General features: G+C 40.1%; 1 protein-coding gene across 1 annotated transcript in view; it reads right to left on the bottom strand.

The window, feature by feature from the left end:
- The window catches only part of LOC107042511 (DNA repair endonuclease XPF-like), a 143,019-nt gene extending 116,116 nt beyond the window's left edge, over nt 1-26,903 (bottom strand). Inside the window, exons 1-3 of the mRNA XM_015263580.1 lie at nt 26,694-26,903; nt 26,184-26,300; nt 25,235-26,044 (exon numbers count right to left, since the gene is read on the bottom strand). Of these exons, the coding sequence (XP_015119066.1) occupies nt 25,235-25,816 (582 nt within the window). The 5' untranslated portion in view covers nt 25,817-26,044; nt 26,184-26,300; nt 26,694-26,903. The remainder of the gene's footprint in view (nt 1-25,234; nt 26,045-26,183; nt 26,301-26,693) is intronic.
- Between the last annotated feature and the right edge of the window lie 559 nt (nt 26,904-27,462).

A 27,462-nucleotide genomic window follows, 5' to 3' on the forward strand; every position in this document is an offset into this window, starting at 1 on the left:
CTTCTACAATGGACGCTACAGGCAGGGGAATACTGCATGTTGTTTCAAATTGCGAAGCGACGCCACTAGGTGGCTAAATATTTCCCCGCCGTCATCCTTTGAGGGATGAACTTGCAGTCGAATTTTTCCCTGTACGATGAGACTATCGCCCTCAATAGACTTAGGAAAGGAACATTCATTTTCATCGTCAAGTTCCTGGTTTCAATTCAAGTCCCAGTCAAGTGTCAAAAGGTCTAATTGTTTCGTCTACAAGTCTATCGCTTAAAAGAGGGGGGAGGGAGGCAGTGAGATATTTGCCCCCAAGTGGCGTCGTTTCATCATTTGAAACAACACGCAGTGTTCTCCAGTCAGCGACATCCATTGCAGAAAAATAGACATCAGTGTAATAATTTCAAATAATAACTTCCAGTGTCCAAGTACCATTTGATTCATTTTGAACAAATTTCAGGTAGTTTGAGGTAGTCGGTAAGAGTGCCCGGCGCGTATCTGGGAGACCCGGGTTCGATTCCCGGCTGGGTGAAGCGGAAATTTTTTCTCTCTAAATTCTAATTCTCTTAGAATTTTTTTTCATCGGTTCGTGAATCACGTAAGTTTCTATTTTTCCAACTTTTGATTATTGAAAAATTACATGAAAAATCCTGGATGGGGATCAATAATCGGATTTAAAGGGTCCCGAACATTTTTTTCTCTCGAACATTCAAGCCAAGAGGAGCACTGAGAGAAAAAGAAGTTTTCTAGGATCAAGCCCATGTTTGCCACAATCTTTTTCTCGATTGGTTGTCGAAAAGGCTGAAAATATTGAGGCAAACACGGACATTTTTGTGACAAGAATAGATAGTTTTCCGAATAACTCATTTGATTTCGTCACAATTAAGACGAAGATTATGAAAATTTCGGAAGATTTTGTTTGATTCAAAAGATTGTCACAATCTTTATTCTGATTGTGACCAAATCGGATGAGTTATAGAGAAAACTATCCATTCTTGTCACAAGAATGGTCGTGTATGCCTCAATCTTTGCAGGCAGGTTGGTGGCAAAAATGGACTTGATTCTAGGAAACTTTTTTTTTCTCTCAGTGTACACTCTCCTTAGGCCATCATGGATCTCCACGTTTCAGATGATTTCAAATCATCTGAGCATGATTTATTGAGACCTTTTTTTAAAAATATTTGAACCTGAAAATTACCTCTTTCACGCGGAAACTGTATTTGCTGATTAACAAACATTCTGGAAATGCTAATTTTCTTCTTTCCTTTTCATAAATAAGGGCATAATTTGTCGAGAATTCTAAGAAACGTCCTGGTGAAATTTTTCTATGAAATTCATCATGAATTTGAATTTTACGAGGAATTGGTAGTGAAGTAGTAAAAAAAAATGGTCAGTTTTAGTTTTTTCGAAATATCTCAAAATCTAAGAGAGATTGCAAGATTTTCATGGATACATTTTTTATAGAAAAAAATCAGCTATAAAAAAGATTTGTTTGGTGAGGAACTAGATTTAGGGTGGATTGGGAGGTTAGAGGATCGTCGGTGTGAAATAATGGTTGAGTCTTGACCTAATATCAACGTGCATTTATTCTCGAGTCGAACCACGCTTTGTCAAATTTACAAAAACACCTTGTCACTTGTTGATCGTACTGAATTGAATTAATTGTCTATAGTTTTAGCACTGTGAGTCACTGGTTGAATGGTCAATAAATAACGTGATTTTCTTTTACTGAATTTCTATCGCTGAGTTAAGGAGTTATTGCCGTGACCGTAGCGGGGGGGTGCGCGGTGTCTGAGGGGTATGATTTTTGAACCCCTGAACACTAAAGAATGAGATTTATAAATGATTGAAGGAGTACACTTCTCATGTTCATTACTCTCCTTATATTTCACTTTTATGATAATGACACCTGAATTATGTTAGAAGGGTCAAAAATATTAATACTGAATTTATTTCATGAATGAATATTTGATGGATAACAGCGGCAACGTTCCCCTAGAGAAATTTTCGGTGGCAAAAGTTGGTAGCATTGGCTCACTAGGTAACAGTGGACTGTTTACCAGTTGTGAGTTGAGATCGTTGAGATTCCTTTCGTTCATTTAATAATATCAATGTAAAAAATTGAGAGTGTACAATAAATATTTGAAAGTGACTCGCAAACACTGTGGCTTGTAAGCAAAGTGACTCGTTAGCACGTGATATTCCTGCAATATTCTCCATAAACTTTATTTTTGACACATTCGCTGGACCTAACCTCATCAACCCGTATTTGAAAAAGCATGCCTCGGTGGAAAGGCAAATGTGTCACTCAAAAAATGTATGAAAAGAGACTTAAACAACAGAAAGTTGGCCTCAATAATGAAAAATATAAGCCCCAACCAGAAGATCCGGTGGAAAAATCAGTGGATGATAATGAAGCTGTGGCCACACTACAAGGAATGTCAAATGAGGTGGTGGAAGGTCGACGTAGCGTGGACATAAAATATTTAGGAGAGCAAATGTGGTGCTCCGCTTGTAAAGAGGCCCTATCCTTCCAGTACATATATAAAGAAGTTTGTCGAGGATTGGCTTCTATATTGAGTATTCGTTGTCATCACTGCTTATTGCTGAATGAAGTGAAAACGAGTAAGACTCATTCTATAGGAGATCAACGTTCTGCCCGATTTGACGTTAACTCTAAGAGCCTCATAGGTAAATATAATCTGATACGATTGCCCACGCTTCTTTGTAAAATATAATCTGCTATAGGATTATTCGGGATAATTAATAAATTGAATATATTTTACAGGAGCTCTTCACTGCGGCTTAGGTTGGACTCAACTAGATAAGTTTTTTGCAGTTCTGAATGTACCGTGTTACAGTTTCCACAGCTTCAAAAATCATGAAAATGAAGTTGGTTTAGCAGCAGAAGATATAGCTAAAACTAGTTGTCAAAGTGCGACTGAGATAGAAAGGGAAATGACTTTAGAACGAGCTGAGGCCTTGGAAAAGTCTTTGTAACTATCTTTCGTTATTTATCAATTCTGACCACCTCAACAATTGCTCAATTTTCCCAAGATTTAATGTATAATAGAATTTTTTCTTGTCATTTTTATACAAAGTTTTCATATATTTACAAATTATTTATGACTCTTTACAAGTCACTTCAATCGATTTACAAAACATTTCAAAGGATAATTTACTCCAGATTTATTTTTTTTCGCTGTGGTTATCTCAGGAAAATTGAATCTACTGTAAGATAAAATATTCTGATAGATTTTTTTGGCGATTCGGGTGAAGGTGGCAACCAGGAAAATCAGGAAAATGCTTTTCGTTGTATAAGTTTTCATTGTAAATAACGAAGAAATAAAATGTGGAATCATGAGTTTTGAGTTCATTTCTATGGAATCTTTCCTTCATTTGTAGGCCAGAAGATTTTAGGACAGGTTTCATCATCCCAAGGCAGAATTCAAGTACAGCAGAAAATTCAGATTCGAGAGGCGTCAACTGAGAATGTAGTCCGAATCATGGGATCTTACGACATGGGGTGGAGTACTCGGGGAGCAGGCCGCAGCTACGACAGTCTCAACGGATACGGCGCGCTTATCGGCCATTTCAGCGGTCAAGTATTAGATTACTCCACGTGTAACAGGAAGTGTAAAAAATGCGACAGCAATGAACATCCCGTTGACCATGACTGTCGTCGCAATTTTTACGGTTCTGCCAAAGCAATGGAGCCACATGTTGGCAAGAAGTTGATCGTAGAGATCGAAATTTTGAAGGCCCAGAATGTTGAAGTTGGAGTAATGGTCGGTGACGATGACAGTTCCACCATCGCGGCTTGTCGCGAGGCTAGCGACCACCGTATTCTAAAACAGTCCGACAGGAATCATGCTGGGGGGGGGGAGTCAAAAAGGCGCTATATAAAATCCAGAAGAGCCACAAGGAGTTGAACACCGATGCGATCAATTATCTCCATCGGTGTTTTATATATGCTCTAGGCCAAAACATCGGGAATAGCCAAGCACTGGCAACAGCGATTCGTTGCATCCCTCATCATGCCTTCAATGACCACGATATATGTGGTACATGGTGTGGTTATGTGAAGGATAAGGAGAATTATGAACACCGTACAGTACCTGATGGGTTCCAGAGCCTAGCATTATTAGAAGATCTTAAAAATATCTTCTATAAGCTTGCTGATAATGCTGACAAATTTTCTCTTGGGGCCTCGAGCAATAGGAACGAAAGTTTGAACTGTACTATGGCCAGCAAAGCACCAAAGTCTCGCTGCTACAGTATGAGTGCATCAGCAGACTACAGGTTTGCCTGTACTGTAGGTCAAAAGAACCTTGGTGAGACTTACACGCAAGCCATTGCTGAAAAAATCAACCTATCACCAGGGAAACATCATCTTCGTCATATTGCAAGAACGAATAGGCGGCTCCTCCGCCGCAGAGAGATCACAAAAACACGGGAGTTCAAGAGACACCGAATCAATGTAAAAAAAGTTCGCAGTGCCCTTCGACATCAGCGTGAGAATAATGAGGGTATGACGTACGAGAGTGGCTGTGGTTTGCTGACGCAGTCGGCGACACCAGGGGAAAATGAGACTGAGGGCAATGATGAGCTTATTGATGGGATCCATTCCTTCATTTTCTTCGACTTGGAGACATCCAGTTTACGCGGAAACTGCGATATTTTGCAAATCTCAGCTCTTTGTGGTTCCGAAATTTTCAATGTATACGTAAATGCAAGACAACCGATAGCTCCTAGTGCAACTGCTGTCACAGGCTTGATGAATGCGAACGGGACTCTTCTATTGCACGGCAATGTTTTACCATCTGTTCCTATGAGAGTGGCGCTAGAAATTTTTTTGGAATGGATCGAGAGATTGGGTAAGGTAGGCGTGTTAATTGCTCACAATTTGGCCTTCGATGGGCCAAGATTGTATAGGTCAATCAAAAAATATGACCTTGACGATAAGTTCTGCCAACTTGTTTGTGGATTCGTGGATACGTTGCCTCTCATCAAATCAATGACTGGAAGGAAGGGTAGGGGTGAATGTACTCTAGGTGGATTAGCTAAATCATTAGATGTTCTTTCTGGAGCCCACAATGCTACGGTGGACTGTAAAATGCTCTCGAAAATATTGCATGCTTTAAAAATCACAAGCGAGATTCTTCTGCAGAATATGAAGATTTATAGTGATAAAATTGCAGAATGGAATGATCGGGACAAAAATGATATCAATTTACTTCAATTGAAACCGTTGGAAGGAGTACTGGGACTTGCCACCCGTAAAAATTTAGCTCAGGCTTCTATCACCTTTGACGCTCTCAAAAATATCCATTCGTCTCTTGGGGCTGACGGCATTTTGAATTTTTTCGAGGGCAAGATTAAAAAAAAAGAAATTTCTAGACTTCAGAAGAGGACCGTAATAACAATTATTAGTTTTTTCACTGAGAAGTACAGCAAATGAATGCCAAATATATTTAAAGTTAAACATTATGACGGATCCTGATAGTTGTGAACTATTTAAATTTTTTTAATAAACGTTGATCGTACTCAGTAATGATTTCTTGGTGATAATCATCTATTCCCTCCTTATTCTGTTTATAATTCTTAAATTTATTGAAAATCCCGAAAACCCAAAATAATTCTTGTGGCTTTTTATATGGCCGATATTGGAATCACGCGCTCGCATCCCCCTTGCCTAGTGAAATGAGATGTTGTCGTACCTCCCAGTTGCGCGCGCAGAAATTCTTGTCAAACGACACATGGCACACATTTTTTCAGCAATTAACAAAAATTATTGATTTTAGCGACTCGAAAAAATATACCGTTTGCCCGTAACGATATTATTCATAGCTCTACAAAGTTTCATCGCTCTATGACCATTTTTGAGATCCGTTTCTAAACTTTTGTGAATTCCCATAAGACCACAGGTTAAAGATAGATTCTAAAAAAAATTATTAATAATTTACGGTGCTCGCTCCAGTCCTGAAATTTTGCATGTCGTTTTCGAAGCTATTAAAGTATCTGAAAAAAAAATTTCATCACATCCGTACATTTCCTCCTACCCCCTAAAGTGTCGGCAGAAACTCCTTAATAGACGCTAATGTACTGTGGTCTAAACTCTACAGAGTTGAATTCCATTCAAAACGTGCTATACGACAGACCGTGATGTACTGACTCGCGTTGATTTACGGTGACTCTACTAGACCTGAGCGTTGACCCGGAAAAGGCCGATGATTTTCGTAATTGGCCGAGCTGATCGACCTTGGTCTTGGAGAGGTTGAGTTACGTTTCAAACAAGATTTTCTTGGAAATTGCGTTATCTCTCTCCAATTCCAAGATATTGCTCCCGAATGGAAGCTATTTGAATGTGAAATTTTTTGGTTTTTGAATTTTGATTGAAAACAACTTGAGATATCAGAAAACATGAAGATATGATGGTTTTCAAGGTGTGATGGCTATCTTCGTGAGGGGTAACAAGGAAATCCGTTTTTTTTTAAATTGTAGAGGACAATATATGTGTCATTCCACCTCAATTTCAACCGAGCAATCCGAATGAGATACCAAAAAAATAAATAAAAAACATTTAATGGACGTACATTTGATGATGGGGTTATATGGGTGCATAGAGTTGAAATATCTCTCTTATACGCCCCTACACTCCATTTTTTTGGCCTGATTACATTCAGTGCATCATTTTACATAACTCCGAGTTCATCCACATTTTTGTTGACGCATTTTTGTTGAGCATTCTATCGTGGTATTACAAGTGACAATTCACCCCCTTAGGGGGGAATGTTCAAGTTGAATGCTTGCGTGATATTCGGGTGGTTAGTTTTTCGCTCAGAATTACGGCCATGAGAATCGTTCGCGAATATCCTTCGTTGCTAGGCAACGGAGCAAAATAAAAAATTTCCGAAAAATTTCCACTTTAATACCGTCCCAGGTAGGAAAAGAGCAATGGGCCAGGCTTGGTCCAAGAACGGCGGCCGTGCCTGCAAGTTCTGGGGCCCGCTGCTCACCCAGATCCGCGCCAAGCGTGGCTAGAGCCTGGAACGATAACAGCGGGCCAGACCTGGCTGCGGACCTCGGCCGGGTGTCGGTTGCCAATTGACGCCCAGGTTCAATTCATTTTTATTCAATTTAATTAATTTTCGATGCGTCATAACAATTAAAGTGATTAAATATTATTTATGAGCATATCCGATGGGTTCGTTCGGAAAAAAAATTGAACAGTGGCGTCGGGTTAGCGCAACAATAACTGCCGTACCACCAGTTATTGTTACTAATAATGACAAAAACTAATTGTGAACCCGTTTTCTAATCTTTTTTATCATAGATTATACCTCCATTACTACTTCCTAACGCATTTAGCCCGAAAAAGCCGATTTTTCTAACGCAAATTATTCCGCCGACGATTGGGATCGAACCCGCGACCCTACGATTACTAATCCTACGCCCTAACCAATTCTTATATTTGTTACTTTGAATCGTCTATATGAATTTCACCTGGTGATGGTTTATTTATTCATTGATTCAACTGATCAATAAATACATTTGAAACGACTATTCATTATCAGAATTAAAATAATAAAAAACTATTATTATTTTTTTTTTCCTCGTGAATGAGATCGCTGGATGACCCTCGAGGGCTCCGACTTCACCTCGAAGACCACCCAGCAAGCTAAGCGATACAAACAAGTCCTAATCGCTCTGCAGTAGCGCTCCCTCCAACCAGAGGGTGAGCACTACTGCAGTCCAGAATCATGATGCCTAAGCAGTCGAAGGGACCCAAGAATGACAGCCTTTTGCATCTGGCTAGCCAGTATTAAGGCATTGCGCCTGCAGGCTGGAATCACCTCAAGCGCAGATACAAAAGACTGTTTCATGCTGCCAAGAGAGCCAATGATCAGGACGATCAGCTTGACCGTAAACCCGCGGTTCAACTGACGAAGCTCAAACAGGAGCAGCTGGTATTTGAGCCGTTTCTCCTCTTCCTTCGCAGATATATTGCTCTCGGCTGGCGCCGAGAACTCAATCACGTAGATGACTTTGTCTTCAAAGTCGAAGAGGACGATATCAGGCTTCGTCGCAGCGACGGGCCTGATAGTCGCAAACGAGAAGTTCCAGTAAATTTTACACCTCTCATTCACGACAACGGACTCAATATTATTATTATTATTATTATTATTATTATTATTATTATTATTATTAATATTATTATTATTATTGTTATTGCCAATTGCAGAATGGACATAATGAAAAATTATTCAATAATGAATTATCATATAATTTCTATTCGTGAATAAACCCATATTATTCCACCCTTAAAATTCGACCCCTACAATTTCACCCTTACGATTTTATCCTTATGATCCCAACCCTCCGATTTCACCCTTATAGATTAACCCCTACGATTTGAATGACTACGTTGGCTGGAGCCCGTCGACCGAGCTCCGGGCCACTGCTGGCTGAGGCTTGGTGTTCCAGCCTCGGCAGGCCAACGCTTGGCACAAGGCTGGGCCAGATCTGCCTGCCATGGGTTCTTCACCCCCCCCTCCTCGCTCCACCAAGTCAAACCTTGGCTCCGAGCTTTGGCCACTCCTTGGGCCAAGGGTGGGCTCCAGAGTTTGGCAAGCCCGAGCCTGTGCCAAGCTCGGCCCGTTTTCTGAGCACCGGCACTTCCAACCTGGGACGTGTAGCTTCCCCGAATGCGACGATTCTATTGGTCGAAATTCTGAGAGAAAAAATAATCAATAGAATTTGATTTTTTCTATACAATTTATTCTCTGGAGATCCTTCTATAGAAATTTCTCGGCATAAATTTTTCAAGTTTTTTACATTGTATTTTCTCTCATCTGGCATTGGAAAATCCAAACAAAACAAGTAGGCGACCGGTAGCTAGTGTAGCAACGCACGCGATCACGATGAATGCGTTGATTATTATTTTTGCTTCCGGATGGAAGCTATGTGAACTGTCATTTTGACAATTTTCTAATTTTGCCTGTAAATGATGTAGAATGTCATGAAACGTCGAGAAACGATGTTTTTAGAAAATGTCTGGATGTGAGGTCATATTTTTGTGAGAATTTTTAAGAAATTATTCATAAATTCTTATGTTAAAAGGACTAAAGTTATATAAAAAAATCTGAAATTTTATGTAATAATAGGTATTATTTCGGTGTACCTCTGAGCACCGGCTGAGCCCAATCGGTCCAGTACTTCTCGAGATATGACCACTTATGTGAATTTAGTTTTTTGTAAATATTTCGAGAATTACTTGATCAAATCAAAATTTTCTAACGCCAAAATATTCCTGATGGTAATATCTATCGAATCACTGCGGAATATTCCGACTTTCTCTGGAACAGCTCGATAGTAATTGGCATTGTTTGTTTTTGTTGTAAATTCGTACTGCGCATGATAACTGGAGTAAAAGTCACTATAACAAGTTAAGACTTGGTAGGATTGTAGGTTTTATAACACAGGCATCTTTCGTTAATGGGCGCAATCGGTTGGATAGTTCCTGAGATATTCAACTTGATGTGTAAAACTGTTTCATCGAATACCGCAAAAAGTACTCAGCCGATTTCATTTTTTTTGTTGTTCAAAATACTCGCGACGATGTCTTTTATTTAGTTCAAATGAAATATGTAAAACCTCCGATACAAAGTGATTGAGATATTACCATTTTTTTATTTTGTTTCTTCAATTTTGCTTGTGTGTTCTCCAATACGGGAAAAGGTTGGAGAAAACACTCGAAACTTTGGCTGCTAGTTATAACGATCAAGTTGATCGGTCAACTAGTTCCTGAAATTTAATTATTGCCATTTTTTATTTCCATCGTAAATACGGTGTCAGCACGATACCTCTTGAATAAATCGACATCACGAGCTTGGATTATGTTTTAAATTATAGGTTTCATGATATTATATGCTGTTTTCGTGAATAAGCGGAATTAGTTGGGTAGTTCATGAGATATTTAATTTTTTCTTCAAAACTGTTCAACTGGATATAAAAAAAACTATCCAACCGGTTTCAGTTTTTTCTCTCAAATACTCATGACGATGTCTTCTATTTGGTTGAATCACTATACACATACCTTCTTACATAAACTTATTGAGATATGGTTATTTTTGTATTTTTTTGCTTGAAATTGCCTCGTGTCATATTTTTAACTTCTCAGGATAGGGAAGTTATTGTAATCACCCCGAAAATCTAAAATCGATTTTTCACCATATCTGCACGTTTCAAGGTCTTTCTAATGTTCCTAGACTATTTTTAACGGAATGTCTGTCTGTGTTTTTTTTTTTTCTTTAGAGGGGAAAATACTCTTTACGTATCGTCAGGGCAAGATGTTCTGCCTGGTATGTCGGGCTCGGATAACCCATACCGACTAAAAACCCCCCTTTCATCGAACTCTGTACCCTCCGCGGAACCGCCGTTAGGCATTACGTCACGGAGGAGAGGATATAGCCGTAGCTCTGCCTTCAGGTGGTCGAAGACAATGCTTCCTTCCTATCACTTGTTCATCTTGCGCTCTTGCTCTTCACGGCGAAGGACTTCTGAGGACTTCTGCGGCGAAGGAACTAGTTGCTTCCCAAGTGGCCTCCGATAAGAGCATGGCACTGACCATGTTCTCGGGTACAACCTTTCCTCCTAGCGCAGTCTCCCATGTACTGCGGGCAATGCTAAAATACGGGCACATGAAAAACACATGTTCCGCGGTTTCATCCACTCCTGTGCAGGTCGGGCATTCGGGGGAGTCCTCATGCTTATAGCGATGAAGATATTCCCGGTAACACCCATGACCAGAGAGCATCTGTGTCAAGTAGTAGTTGACCTCTCCGTACGTACGGTTCCGCCAAACGTCTACCTGCGGGTCTTGTCCTTTCCGCCGGTAGAGACGCCTTCGCTCTTCAGCTAGTACTTCGATGGGCAGCATCCCGGCAATCACACACACTGCATCCTCAGACACTGTACGGTACGCGCTGGCAACTCTCAAGGCACTCAGTCTGCAGACTGGTGCTATCTTCCGCCGTGATTCTTGCAACTGGAATGTATCTCCCCAAATTGCAATGCCATACGTGATTACATAAGTGATCACTGCCGACAACAAGGCTCTTCTCCTCTGCTTCGGTCCTCCCACATTAGGCATAAGTCAAGATAGAATGGTTGTTACTCCCGACGCCTTGGTACTCGCGTGTTCTGCTTGCTGTTTGAAGCTGAGTCTGGCATCGATCATCACTCCCAAGTACCGAATGAACGGCTGGGATGTGATTTCATGCTCCCCGACTTGCAGCGTCATCATTTCCACTTGTTTCCGGCTGCTGATCAGTACCGCTTCCGTTTTATGTTCTATAGTTGCAGACCGACCAAATTCATCCACTGACATATCTTCTCACAGATCATATCAAAGAAGGTTGATCTCCTCCAGATGTTTTGCTACGATGACTACGGCCACATCGTCTGCAAACGCCGCAAGTCTCGCCCCCGGTGGCAGTTTCAGTTTCAGTAGCCCATCGTACATGATGGTCCACAAGAGAGGGCCTAGTACTGAGCCCTGTGGTACCCCTCCGGTAACTCTGTACTCTTTGGGGCCAGTCTCTGTGTCGTATTTAAGAACTCTGTCAGTGAAGTAGCTTCCTACTATCCTCCGCAGGTATCCTGGCACATTCATCCTCTCAAGGGCCTCCATGATGCAGTCCCATTTGGCTGAGTTGAAGGCATTCTTAATATCTAGTGTCGCCACTAGGCAGTACTTCTTTGTACCTCCCTTCCATCTGGTTCCCGAGATCGCCTCCTTAGCGATGCTGACGACGAGGTCAATGGCATCGTGGGTAGAGCGACCGCTTCGAAAACCGTATTGGTGGTCGGCTAGCAGCGGCTCTACTGCTGCTTCTAGCCTCCTGTGGATGATACGCTCGAAAATTTTCCCAGCTGTGTCTAGCATACAGAGTGGGTGATAGGATGATGGTTCGTCCGGTGGTTTCTTTCCTTTTGGGAGGAGCACTAGTAATATGCCTTCCTTCAAGCATGCGTTATATACCTCTAGGAACAATCCTGGTGCTGCGTTGATCTCGGATTTCAGCGCTATGTTAGGGATTCCATCAAGACCAGGGGCCTTGGTGTTCCCCACTCTGCCACATGCTTCCTTCAATTGTTCCTCCGTAACTGGTGGGATCAATGCAGCCTCGCAGCATTCTGTGGGATGGTGAAATTCCGGTTGTTGGGGGAATAACACCGTCACAATCTTCGCTAGAAGTTGAGGGCATGTCGGAGATGGCATGGGCTGGCTCTTCAGCCGCGTCATGACTACCTTGTATGGCCTACCCCACGGATCACCCTCGACCTCGTCAAGGAGCCCATTCCAACATTGCCTCTTGCTGCCCTTGATCGCTTTGTTGAGCTCTCGGCGTGCTTCTTTATACTTTGCCTCCAGTACTTCGGAATTTGGTTTGTTCCGTCCACGCTGTGATGTCCTTCTCGCTTTGACGCACCCCTCGCGGAGGGCTGCGATCTCATCATTCCACCAGTACATGGGTGGCCGACGATTTCCATCGGTGACTCTCCTCATGAGATGGTCGGCTTTCACTGTAGCACTGCTGCCAATGATCGGATGATCATCCAGTGCTACTAGGAATGAGCTAGGATCGAAGGTGCTCACCCTCCAGCCGATTTCGTTTGTCTTCTTTGCTGTTGGTCTGTCCGGTCGACCAGCAGATATCTCCCAAAATATTGCCCGATGGTCGCTGCCGGTGTGGATGTCCATCTCCTCCCAGAAGCAGTTTCCTCTCACGAGATTACTGCTCACGAAGGTGAGGTCCACGATCGAGCTCTTCTCTCCTCTTGCAAACATAGGTTCGTTGCCACTGTTCAGGAGGACAACGTCCAGTGTGGACATGGCCTCTAGTAGCGCTTCCCCCCTCCCTCTGGTTTCTATGCTGCCCCAGTCGACTGCCCAGGCGTTGAAGTCCCCGGCGATTGCCACGGGAAAGTGCTGCTTCGCATCCTCAGGCAGTCTGTCCGGGAAATCTTTGAACTCATCGAGGCTGAGGCTTGGTGGGGCGTAACAGATGTAGAAATAAATTCCTTCCAGCTTAGCTACCACAAAGCCAGCCTCTTCAGTATTGGCAACACTCTGGAACGGGTACTTGCCACAGGACCAGATGACGGCCCCATTGGTAGTATCTCTCTCCCAGGGTTGAGCATCAAGATGTATATATGGCTCCGAGATCATCACGAGATCTATCTTCAGCTCCCGCACCGTCTGGATAAGCAGGTCGTGTGCGGCCTCACAATGGTTGGGGTTGAGCTGTAGAATTCTCATTATCGTTTTTGTTTTAGCTTCTGGAGCGCCTCTTTAAAGGCTGGGCATTTTCCACAGCCTGCAATGTGTGCACAATTGTCCGTGAGACCCTTCTCGACGTACAGAGCGCAGTGAGCATCCTTTTGGCAATTGGCGACCATGTGTCCCCCTTCTCCGCATTTTACGCAGAGTTTTGAGCGGTCCACTTCGCTCTTGCATCTAGTGGCAACGCCTCCTGAGCTCTTCTGCATGTCAAAATGTATTCCAAGGTCTCCAGCTCGCCACAGCAATTGCAGTTGGGGTTTGCAAAGCCTTTGTGAGTGCTTTTGCCTACATTCCCGCACCTGACTCTGGCCCATTGTTCTTTCGTGTCCCCCTTTAGCCTCTTGTCACTCCAGTATTCCTGCCCCTCGAACTTAACTGCCAGGTATTTGTATTGAGGCCAGTATTTAGAGCCTTCTATGCGGTGCCAGTCCCCCTGAATCTCTTGGTCTTCCTTGGTCTCGAGATTGTGCTGCAGTTGGGCCTTCAGTTCCTCAAGGCTACTTGATCCCATATCCACCTCATTGAGATTCCATCCCCAACTTCCTCGAAAGCTATTCTCATCAGGATGCCTAGCTTGGAGGGGTATCGATTGAGCACCCCTCTGACCTCCTCTCTCAGTGCCTTCACCGGCCACCTCTCCTCGCTCATCCTCAAGATGTCTGTGAGGTACCTGATGGCTCTCATTCTTCCCTCAATTTCGATGCTGCGCCTCCCTGTCTCCATCCTCCAGATATATGTTGGAGTGTTGGGTGCTAAGCCCATCGTCATCTTTATATACCTGCTCTGCATTCTCATCATGCATTCTCATCATCCTGACCCCAACCCCACAGCTCCACACCATACAGACACCCCGAGTTTCCGATGACGTCTAGGATGTATAGCCTCCTGTGCAGCGTGTTAACCCTGGCCCGTTTCATCACGCCCCATGTAGTATTGGTGGCCATCCTCGCCTTGTTTTCCAGTTACCTAACGTGTAAACCAAAGGAGTCAGAAGGTGACAACCAGAACCCAAGATATTTGAACTCCTTTGCTACCTCCAGCTCTGTGCCATTCAATTCCCAGTGCTCGTTTCGGGCCAATTTGCCGCCCTTCCAGAAGACCACGACTTTGGTTTTACTCACGTTGATCTGTAGGCGATTCTTTTTGGAGTACTCTTCCACCGTTTTTAGCATATTCTGCAGTTCCCCAGTTTTCTCCGCCATCAGGGCGATATCATCTGCAAACTTGAGATTGGAGATCTTTTCTCCCCCCAGAACCGTGCCTCCACACTATTTCCTTTCCAAGGCCTCGTCCAGATCTTTATTTCGAAGGATGAAAATTTTTGAAATAAGGAAATAACTCCACAAGTTAAAATCTGGTGATCTTGAAATGAAGGTGGTTAGGCGGTGTTTGAGGTGAATTTGAGAGTGAATTTCTGTGGTTCCCGGTAGCTTAGTCGGTAAGAGTGCCCGGCGCGTATCTGGGAGACCCGGGTTCGATTCCCGGCTGGGTGAAGCGGAAATTTTTTCTCTCTAAATTCTAATTATCTTAGAATTTTTTTTTTTTTTTTTTTTTAAGTGTAATTGGCTTTGTTTCAAGGGCGGATGACTTTGAACGTATTCGTCCAGATTTTCAAGTGCCAAGACCATCGACTCAAGGGCGAATTCTTTGAATCAAAGATGAGTTTTTGAAACAAAGGCGCAGTTTTTGAAAAAAATTCAAAGTCGTCAGCGCCTTTGGAACACGGTACGGATTTCTCTCAGTGTACGTATATTTTGATTGAACCAAATAGAAAACATCGTCACGAGTATTTTGAAATAAAAAAAAATCAAATCGGCTGAGTAGTTTTTGCGATGTTTGATTAAACAGTTTTATACATAAAGTTGAATATCTCAGGAACTATTCAAGCGATTGCGCCCATCAACGAAAGATGCCTGTGTTATCATGAGACCAACTCATCCTACCAAGTTTCAACTTGTTATATTGACTTTTACCCCAGTTATCGTGCGAAGTACAAATATATAAAGAAAATGAACAATTCCAATTATTATCGAATTGTTCCAGGAAACGTCGGAATATTCCGCAGTGATTCGATAGATATCATCATAAGGAATATTTTGGCACCAGAAAATTTTCATTTGAGTAAGTAGTTCTCGAGATATTTGCAAAAAACAAAATTAAGAAAAGTGATCATATCTCGAGAACTACTGGACCGATTGGGCTCAACCGATGCCCAGAGGTGCACCCAAACAATACCTATCACACAAAATTTCAGATTCTTAGATATAACTTTAGTCCTTTTTGCTTCCGGATGGAAGCATTGTTTTTGTCGGATTTTTACTTTTTCCTATTTTGGCTGGAAATGATGTAGAATGATATGAAACGTGAAGAAATAATATTTTTAGAACATGTCTGTATGTCTGTGTGTGATAACTTGAGTTTTAGTGGTTCATGTTTTAGAAAATAGAACACTAAAAGGATAAAATTTGATCGGAAAAATCTGAAATTTTGGCCGATAATTGGTACCATTGAGGTGTAACTCTGTGCCAAATTTCAGCCTGATCGGTCAACTGGTTCCTGAGATAGAGCCGTTTATCGGAAAATCGTTTTTCTCAAATATTTTCAAAACTATCCAACCGATTTCATTTATTTTTTTTTCAAAATATCCGACTCGACGTCTTCTATCCAGATCAATCATAATATGTATACCCGTTCATTGAAAGTTTTGAGATATTGCCCATTTTCGATTTTTCACCTAACTTCATGGTTCGCACGATAACTTCAGAAATAATGGAAAAAAAAGTTCAAATTTGGTGGAATTTTAGATCTTATAATAATAAAGGTTGGTATTGTTGATGGGCCCAATCGACTCATAGGTTTTGAAGATATTTATGTGTAAAACTATTTTGTTGATTATCTCAGACACTACTGGACAGATTTCAATTTTTTTTTTTCAAAATACTCGTCTCGATGTCTCCTATCTAGATCAATCAAAATATGTATACCCATACATGCAAAGTTTTCGAGATATTGCCAATTTTCTATTTTTTCCATAATTTCCTTGTACGCATGATAACTTCAAAAATAATTGAAAGAAAAAAGTCAAACTTGGTGAGATTTTAGGTCTTATGATAACAAAAGTTGATATTGTAGATGGATTCAATCGGATGATAGGTTCCTGAGATATAGTCATTTATCAAAAAATCGTTTCTCCTTAATATCTCAAAAACGATTCCACTGATGTTTTTTTTTTTTTTCAAAATACTTGTTTTCATTTGGAATTCGCTTGTGGTACTCAAAAGATCTCAGCTTGATCGGTCCGCTAGTTCTTGAAATGATTTGAACAAAAAAATAAACATTGAAATTTTGTAAACCCCATCCGGAAGCTTACTACCAATATGATTGGTAGAAACAGAAGGAAAAAAAGAACCTATTGGAACATTCCCCAAACACATCCAACCAGCCGCATGCAACCACTCGCATGCTACGGCGGCCGGCTTGTTATGTAACAATTCATTTAAAAAATCGGAAAAATTCACACATAAAGAGGACCGCACACCCAGACATTTTCTAAAAACATCCTTTCTCGACGTTTCATGACATTCTACATCATTTCCAGGCAAAATTAGAGAATCGTCAAATCGAACGATTACATAGCTTCTATTCGGAAGCAAAAACTCACAAAATATATGCCGTGAAAATTCTATAGATAAATCTCAATAGAATAAATTCTATAGAAAAATGAAATTCTATTGATCATTTTCTTTAAAAATGTGTTCTATAAATATTTCTATTGCAAAAAACTCCCATAGAAATCAGCAAAAAAATAATAGAATTTTCAATCTAAATCCAATAAAATTTCCTAGCGAATTCGATAGGATTTTCTATTGAATTTTTTCATATGTGCGGTTCAAACCTAACAAGCGGAAAAATTTATATCAACAAAATCGGTGTTTTCGGCGATCAATGCGTTAAGGGTCAATAATTAGGGAATAATCATTCCTAAAAATGACGAAAAATATGTTAACTGGCAACGCAATCCCGATTTTGGGGTCGAGCTTGGGCGAAGCTTGATCAGAGCATTGTAGCAACCTAAATATCACGCTTGGATGAAGCTTGATCTCCAGCTTTGACTGATGTTACATTCCGAGTTTAAACCAAGAATCGACAAAGCTGGAAGACCAAACTTCGACAATAGCTTTACTGTTTTGTTAAAACTTGTCAAATTGTTAGAGTAGAAATTGATATGCAATACACAACATCAATTTGAAGTGGTCTCGATTTTTTCTGAATTGCTCTCTCCTATCAATTGCTGGTGATTATAAAATCACTACGGACTGTGTAATATTTTTCGACATTTGAAATTTCAAAATGATGGTTTTCGTTTTTGTTGTGATGAATTTGAATAGTATCTCTAGTAGTTCATGTTATAACAATTATGTAATTACGGCGTATTTTCGATTGATTCTCCCTAGTAACTACGATTCTTAGTACAAAAAAAGGTTTGAAAGATATGATTTCCACTGATTCCTATCCGGTATTTGAACAGATGATTGTTGCAATTCCACTAAATTGGAAGTGATATATTGAGATGTTGAGTCTTTTAATTGCTATACGCAGATGGCCTCTTCAGTAGTAAGTATTTCAGGGCATTTCCATTGAAACCTGTGTACTTATACTATTGCGCTTTATTTCCGATTGATTGCCCCCGGGCACTACCGTCATTAAAGCAGATAAGGTTTTAATGATGATTTTCATTGATTCTTATAACGCCTACAATCCAATATCCCTCCATCCATCAGAAGGTATTGCCGGGCATCACCATTGAAACCGCTTCGTTTACATCCTTGTGCTTTATTTCCGGTTGAGTATCCGCAGGTATACCATCATAAATTACAAATATGGTTTCAATGATGAGTTCCATTGATTCCTATTTAGCATTTGAGAAAATAATTGTGCTCTTCTCACCCGGTAGGAACTGAGATATCACCCTATTTAATCTTATAATTTCCATACTCAAATGGCTTACGTTTATCAGTCAGTATTGAAGATTCTTTTCCTTCAATACCTATTACTCACCGCGCCCGTTCTATCACCAGAGAAATTATAGGTTCCAATGTATCCAGCTACTACTTTCCTATTTAAACCAGCCTGCCCCAACTGTTATGAGAAATAATCGGGAATTTTGGGGGCACGGACAATAATACACCCATTTCCTGATTAGCTCTTATGTTTTAAATGAAGAATTAAAGATTTATTTCCACCAAAGATATAGTTTATATCCTCCCTTCGCACTTGAATGATTTTGCGTTGGTCGCATAAAAATGAAAAAAGTAACGTTGTCGATTTCTATCAATTCCTATTGAGTAGTAAAGGCAATAATTACTGTAATCCCATTCGATAGGAATTCATACGTTAACCCATTGAATCTCACAATTTTTTTAATATACTGATTCATTAAATCTCACCATATATGGTTACTTGAATGGCTAGTAAGTATTTAGAGACAGTCCCCTTAATACCGTTTGCACCTATCCGTTATCCTTAATTTCCGATTAATTGTCCCTAGATGATTTTATCATAATTGCAATAAAAGGTTTGAATGACGATCTCCATCAATTACTATTCGATAGTGAGCGGATCATTAATCTAATTACACTTGATAGGAATCAATAGATTGATCCATTAAATCTTTCAATTCCTTTATAGACAAATGGCGGCCGTTAATCAATCAGTATTTTAGAGCATTCCCATTAATACCACTTGGCGTGGACAATTGTATCTTATTTCCGATTGACTGCCCTCGCATAATATTCTTTACAAAAACGAAGGAGCTCTCAAGGAAGAATATCATTAATTCTTATTTCTTACTCGAGTAGATTGATTGACCTCATTCTCATCTATAGGAATTAGTATATTGACCCATTCTATCCTATAATTTCCATGCTTGAATGGCCTGTGTTTATCAGTAAGTATTTAAAATTATTTCTCTTCATTACCTTTTCACCTTTTTATCACCAGAAGAATGATGGGTTTTAATGAATTAACCACTAACTTCTTATTCAATCCAGAATGTGCAAGTCCTTATAAGAGGAAATCGGAAACTATGGGGAAAAGTCAAAAGCACACCCATTTTCCGATTTCCTCTTATTTTTTTAATAGGAATTTAAGAATTGTTATCACCAGGGAGGTTACAATGGAAACGGTTGGGAATGAACAAAATTACTTGAAATAAAAAATGTATCTTACTACCCAGATAACAACTTACCGGTAAATTTCCGGATATTTACCGGTCTTGCTGGGGAGTTTTAGATGGCATCCGTAAAAATTGTTCCCTGGGTAAAAAAATACACAATTATTCTCTTATAAGATATTTCTCTAACTCCAGGGATTAACGAAATAATTTGATAAAAATGAGAAAAAGCAGCCCCAATTGCCATCTAACATGATATGAAATCCGGACGGATACTATTGTAAAATTCGGAGATAATCGTGAGCAACATTTTCTCATAAACAAGAAAAAACAAACACTTTTTTTTACCACGAGTATATTTTTTTAAGTGGTAATAATCACTAAAATAATTAGAATACTTTTGCCATCATTTTTTAGCACTGTATTAGAACGGCAAAATTGATTGATTCTCTCAGTACCCTAAAATCGGACATTTTTCTACCACCCCGTTACGATAACATTTACAGTAACTTAATTAAAAAGATGAGATGAATGAATAATCCCTCCACTCGTTAAAATTGGTCTCATATTTTCGGAATTTTTTCTCCGAAGTTCTTGCTATTGAACGCTAAGGGCGAGAAAGCGCAGCGAGAATAGTGCGGGGCCCTACGCCTCGATCTCTTACGGCACTGACTAATGTTCGCCCACTCTGAGGGTGTTCTCTTACATTCCCAATGCTTATGAAAGGACATAAATATTTTCGACTTGATTATTTGTTTATGCAACTTAATTTTTCTATGAATTAACATTATTCAATCGATTTTACATTTGACGTGGGTTCATCCTACGGGGGGGGGGNATCAATTAACATTACTCAATTGATTTGACCTTTGGCGTGGGTTCACACTAGGGGTGGGGAGACTCGAAAAATAATACCAGTGGGCGGCGCCATGATTCTTTGACAAGTCAACTCAATTTATTTATCAATTAACATTTCTCAATTGATTTGACCTTCGGCGTGGGTTCACCCTCGGGGGGGGGGGACTCGAAAAATAACACCATTGGGTGGCGCCATCATTTTTTGACAAGTCAACTCAATTTATTTATCAATTAACATTACTCAATTGATTTGATTTTTGACGCGGGTTCACCCTAGGGGTGGGGGGACTCAAAAAATAACACCATTGGGTGGCGCCATCATTTTTTGACAAGTCAACTCAATTTATTTATCAATTAACATTACTCAATTGATTTGACCTTCGGCGTGGGTTCACCCTCGGGGTGGGGGGACTCAAAAAATGACTTCATTAGGCGGCGCCATGATTTTTTGACAGGTCAACGCAATTTTTTCATCAATTAACATTACTCAATTGATTTGATTTTTGACGCGGGTTCACCCTAGGGGTGGGGGGACTCAACAAATGGTACCATCAGGCGGCGCCATCATTTTTTGACAAGTCAACTCTATTTTTTATCAATGAACATTACTCAACTGATTTGACCTTTGGCGTGGGTTCACCCTAGGGGTGGGGGGACTCAAAAAATGGCCTCATTAGGCGGCGCCATGATTTTTTGACAGGTCAACGCAATTTTTTCATCAATTAACATTACTCAATTAATTTGATCTTTAACGTGGGTTCACACCAGGGGTGGGGGGACTCTACAAATAACACCATTAGGCGGCGCCATAATTTTTTGCCAAGTCGACTCAATTTTTTTATCAATGAACATTACTCAATTGATTTGACCTTTGGCGCGGGTTCACCCTAGGGGTGGAGGGACTCAAAAAATGGCCTCATTAGGCGGCGCCATGATTTTTTGACAGGTCAACGCAATTTTTTCATCAATTAACATTACTCAATTAATTTGACCTTTAACGTGGGTTCACACTAGGGGGGGGGGGACTCAAAAAATGGCCTCATTAGGCGGCGCCATGATTTTTTGACAGGTCAACGCAATTTTTTCATCAATTAACATTACTCAATTAATTTGACCTTTAACGTGGGTTCACACTAGGGGTGGGGGGACTCAAAAAATAACACCATTGGGTGGCGCCATCATTTTTTGACAAGTCAACTCAATTTTTTTATCAATGAACATTACTCAATTGATTTGACCTTTGGTGTGGGTTCACCCTAGGGGTGGGTGGACTCAAAAAATGGCCTCATTAGGCGGCTCCATGATTTTTTGACAAGTCAACGCAATTTTTTCATCAATTAACATTACTTAATTAATTTGACCTTTGACGTGGGTTCGCCCTAAGGGTGGGGGGACTCAAAAAATGGCCTCATTAGGCGGCTCCATGATTTTTTGACAAGTCAACGCAATTTTTTCATCAATTAACATTACTTAATTAATTTGACCTTTGACGTGGGTTCACACTAGTGGTGGGGAGACTCGAAAAATAACACCATTGGGCGGCGCCATGATTCTTTGACAAGTCAACTCAATTTTTTTATCAATTAACATTTCTCAATTGATTTGACCTTCGGCGTGGGTTCACCCTCGGGGTGGGGGGACTTAAAAAATGGCACTATCAGGCGGCGTCATGATTTTTTGACAAGTCAACTCTATTTTTTAATCAATTAACATTACTCAATTGATTTGACCTTTGACGTGAGTCCACCCTAAGGGTGGGGGAAAGAAAAAAATGGCGTCATCGAGCGGCAATTGGAGTCCCTCCACCCCTGGTGTGAACCCCGCCAATGGTCAAATCAATTGAGCAATGTTAATTAATAGAAAAATTGAGTTGAATTGTCAAAAAATCATGGCGCCGCCTAACGGTGTTATTTGTAGAGTCATCCACCCCTGGTGTGAACCTACGTTAAAGGTCAAATCAATTGAGCAATGTTAATTAATAGAAAAATTGAGTTGAATTGTCAAAAAATCATGGCGCCGCCTAACGGTGTTATTTGTAGAGTCATCCACCCCTGGTGTGAACCTACGTTAAAGGTCAAATCAATTGAGCAATGTTAATTAATAGAAAAATTGAGTTGAATTGTCAAAAAATCATGGCGCCGCCTAACGGTGTTATTTGTAGAGTCATCCACCCCTGGTGTGAACCTACGTTAAAGGTCAAATCAATTGAGTAATGTTGATTGATAAAAAAATAGAGTTGACATGTCAAAAAATGATGGCGCCGCCTGATGGTACCATTTTTTTAGTCCCCCCACCCCTAGGGTGAACCCACGTCAAAGGTCAAATCAATTGAGTAATGTTAATTGATAAAAAAATAGAGTTGACTTGTCAAAAAATGATGGCGCCGCCTGATGGTACCATTTTTTGAGTCCCCCCACCCCTAGGGTGAACCCACGTCAAAAATCAAATTAATTGAGTAATGTTAATTGATGAAAAAATTGCGCTGACCTGTCAAAAAATCATGGCGCCGCCTAATGAGGCCATTTTTGGAGTCCCCCCACCCCGAGGGTGAACCCACGCCGAAGGTCAAATCAATTGAAAAATGTTAATTGATAAAAAAATAGAGTTGACTTGTCAAAGAATCATGGCGCCGCCTGATGGCGCCATTTTTTGTGTCCCCCCACCCTTACGGCTAACCCACGTCAAAGGTCAAATCAATTAAGTAATGTTGATTGATAAGAAAATTGAGTCNCCTAGGGTGAACCCACGTCAAAGGTCAAATGAATTGAGTAATGTTAATTGATAAAAAAATAGAGTTGACTGGTCAAAAACTTGTGGCGCCGCCTAATGAGGCCATTTTTTGAGTCCCCCGACCCTTAGGGTGAACCCACGTCAAAGGTCAAATCAATTGAGAAATGTTAATTGATAAAAAAATTGAGTTGACTTGTCGAAAAATTATGGCGCCGTCCAATGGTGTTATTTTTCGAGTCCCCCCACCCTTAGTGTGAACCCACGTCAAAGGTCAAATCAATTGAGAAATGTTAATTGATAAAAAAATTGAGTTGACTTGTCGAAAAATTATGGCGCCGTCCAATGGTGTTATTTTTCGAGTCCCCCCACCCTTAGTGTGAACCCACGTCAAAGGTCAAATCAATTGAGAAATGTTAATTGATAAAAAAATTGAGTTGACTTGTCGAAAAATTATGGCGCCGTCCAATGGTGTTATTTTTCGAGTCCCCCCACCCTTAGTGTGAACCCACGTCAAAGGTCAAATCAATTGAGAAATGTTAATTGATAAAAAAATTGAGTTGACTTGTCGAAAAATTATGGCGCCGTCCAATGGTGTTATTTTTCGAGTCCCCCCACCCTTAGTGTGAACCCACGTCAAAGGTCAAATCAATTGAGTAATGTTAATTGATAAGAAAATTGAGTTGACTTGTCAAAAAATGATGGCGCCGCCCAATGGTGTTATTTTTCGAGTCCCCCCACCCCTAGTGTGAACCCACGTCAAAGGTCAAATTAATTAAGTAATGTTAATTGATGAAAAAATTGCGTTGATTTGTCAAAAAATCATGGCGCCGTCTAATGAGGCCATTTTTTGAGTCCCCCCACCCCTAGGGTGAACCCACACCAAAGGTCAAATCAATTGAGTAATGTTCATTGATGAAAAAATTGAGTTGACTTATCAAAAAATGATGGCGCCGCCTGATGGTACCATTTGTTGAGTCCCCCCACCCCTAGGGTGAACCCACCCAATGGTGTTATTTTTCGAGTCCCCCCACCCCTAGTGTGAACCCACATCAAAGGTCAAATTAATTGAGTAATGTTCATTGATAAAAAATAGAGTTGACTTGTCAAAAAATGATGGCGCCGCCTGATGGTACCATTTTTTGAGTCCCCCCACCCCTAGGGTGAACCCACGTCAAAAATCAAATTAATTGAGTAATGTCAATTGATGAAAAAATTGCGTTGACCTGTCAAAAATTCATGGCGCCGCCTAATGAGGCCATTTTTGGAGTCCCCCCACCCCTAGGGTGAACCCACGTCAAAAATCAAATTAATTGAGTAATGTCAATTGATGAAAAAATTGCGTTGACCTGTCAAAAAATCATGGCGCCGTCTAATGAGGCCATTTTTGGAGTCCCCCCACCCCTAGGGTGAACCCACGTCAAAAATCAAATTAATTGAGTAATGTTCATTGATAAAAAATAGAGTTGAGTTGTCAAAAAATGATGGCGCCGCCCAATGGTGTTATTTTTCGAGTCCCCCCACCCTTAGGGTGAACCCACGTCAAATGTCAAATCAATTGAGTAATGTTAATTCATAAAAAAAATTAAGTTCCATAAACGAATAATCATGTCGAAAATATTTATGTCCTTTCATAAGCATTGGGAATGTAAGAGAACACCCTCAGAGTGGGCGAACATTAGTCAGTGCCGTAAGAGATCGAGGCGCAGGGCCCCGCACTATTCTCGCTGCGCTTTCTCGCCAACTTCAGGGTCATTTTGATTTAGTAGTTTGAATTCCCTGGAAAATCGATATCATCAAATACGATATGGTTAAATTCATCTCGAGAAGATGTACAATATTAAGGTGAATAAAAATATTGTTATTTAAAAAAAATGACTTTATGCTTGCAACATGGAAATATGAGCCATCAGGATTTAATTTCTCCCTTCGAGCCCTACAACTTTCATTTGAAGGATTTTGTATTCTCTCCCTTCCTATAAAAGATATCGAGCAGTAGTCTTTCAACTGAAACGCCCTGTACAGTCTAAAACTTCTACTCTTACTTAGAATATTTTTCACATTATCTACACATTATTACTGACATTTTCTCATAACCCTTTAGAATAAATGCAGAATAAATGTATTTCATGAATTACCTTGCAGGCAGACAAGCTACTTGTAACAGTAGTATGAAACCTCGGCCAAAGGAACAGATGTTTAACGAACAAAGTCTTCATAACGTGTTCAACTGGTTCAAAACCGACTGTAAAAGTCAAGGCCGAGTTTGTGAAAGCTTTAATAAAGCCAGTTTTGTTATTTTGCCTGTACAATCGGAGACAGAAGGCTTCTTGATACAAATTCATGATCCCATGTGCCCTCCACACCAAAATCCCAGTTACTAAATCCAACGGAACTCTGTGTTTCAATAAATCAACGACGAAAATCCGTCCGGACAGGAATAGAACTCCACCCTCGAGATACAGTATCTCTCTCTCTGCTGATGAAATTTGCGCAGTCATCACTTTGGGCAATGGCTTCACATTCATTTCCTTTAATTTATGTATAAAAAATTGCTCATAATGATCAGTCATCCCTAAGACAATCACGAGGTTTCCGGGGTCCGAGTAAACCTTCAATATATTTGTGAAAACAGCTTCCAGTCCCAGTCCTTTTGCTGATATCAAGAGACCATCATCCTGCAGAGCCTCCAGGAACATCTGATTCTCATACTCCAACATTGTTAGAATAGTACGTGAATAAATTGGTCCAATAGCGCCCACAAGATTGCGAGGATGAACGACGTTTTGTTATTTTTCTTTAATGTCTTTTCCTCTAAACCATTTGTCGAAATATCTTCATCGAATACTTCGTCACCAGCAAGGACTATCTGGCACACTAGAAGATCATATTGGCTGGATTCGTGGGCAGGGTGACCGTAAATTCCTATACTCACGGGTCTTGTGAAACTTGATGTAATATGAAAAGAGATTAACCATGAAAATCAGTCAATTTTACACAATTTTGAATGAGAAAGTTAATATAGTATTAAATCTTTAAAATGTGGATTTGGGGGTAATAATAGGTGATATATATTGAACTATTTACGTGTGAGGTATTATTATATGATCTTCACCGCACGTTGTTGATTGTAAACAGTAATTATCTGGTTCATATGTTGGCTTGCTCATTGTCTGGGATACGTATAAATCTGCGTCTCCTTTGCTATTGATAAAATATACAGATTAGATTGTTTGTATATATCTACACTGTTGGGCTAAACTATTAGATCCTTACTGAGAAAGCAAAATTATTTTTATTATTCCCTCGTACATCAGACTATAATATTTGTAAGAACCACCGACAACATTGTCACTAACGTAATGCAATCGCTCATATGTGCCAAGAGTTGCATTTACCTACAAAAATTGGGTAATTGCCGTTAGGTTCAGAACGTTTGGAACAATAAAACACTGTTATTATATTTCCTAAATTTCATATAAGATGAAAATAAATTAGGACTAGTTAGGGCAGGGAAATTCTACTTCTAATTAAAAGAAGAAGAAAATGTGAAATGAAATTTCAACAAATGTTGAATGCTAAGAATTGCGAACTCACCAATAATACAGCAATAAAAGCTGTCTTCATATCACTTCTGCACATAAAAAATTTGATCAACTAAATCTGCGAGAATACAATGTTTTCTGTTTTTGGGCCACCCATGGAGAATATATAGAAGGGAAGGAGTACGAACGCTGGGCTTTGTGGCGGGACCAAAAAATGTACCCACCACTGAGGAGGGATTACTAAAGAGACTCAGCCAGAGATAATAGGGGAGATTGCTCAGGCTTATGGGAACTGTTAGAAAGGAGATTAATAGCGGTGGTGCGCATGAACCAATCGAGAGGCCGTCTCTGTGGGTAAAGAAATTTTCATCTATTACCATAGAAACAGTCGATAACAGGGATGCGTTCCCAATCTTAAATCCAACATGAAACCTCCTTTGCATTCACTCATCCGCTTGATTATCCCATTTTCGTTCATACAACTTCTTATTGTCTTAATTTGTAAATTAGTTGATCATAAAGGAGAGGGAGAGAAGGAATTATGAAGTCTTGAGCGAAAGAGGATCATTTATTTGAATTTCTATACAACTAGATCTTTAATAAAAAAAAAAACATACGAGCAATTCATCTTATTCACATTTATTACATATTTTGTCAGTGATACAAAGGTAATGAATGAATTTCAAATTATTTTGATGAGAAATATATTCAATATTTGTGAGAGATTATATCTCAACAAATCTAATGGACATAATGGGATTAAATAAATAATAATAGATTAACGAATGAGACTTTTCGCAGATTATTGCGAGATTTAAATG

Source organism: Diachasma alloeum, unplaced genomic scaffold (genome assembly GCF_001412515.2).
Source record: "Diachasma alloeum isolate Michigan unplaced genomic scaffold, Dall2.0 Dall_scaffold_00483, whole genome shotgun sequence".
NCBI classification, from domain to species: domain Eukaryota; kingdom Metazoa; phylum Arthropoda; class Insecta; order Hymenoptera; family Braconidae; genus Diachasma; species Diachasma alloeum.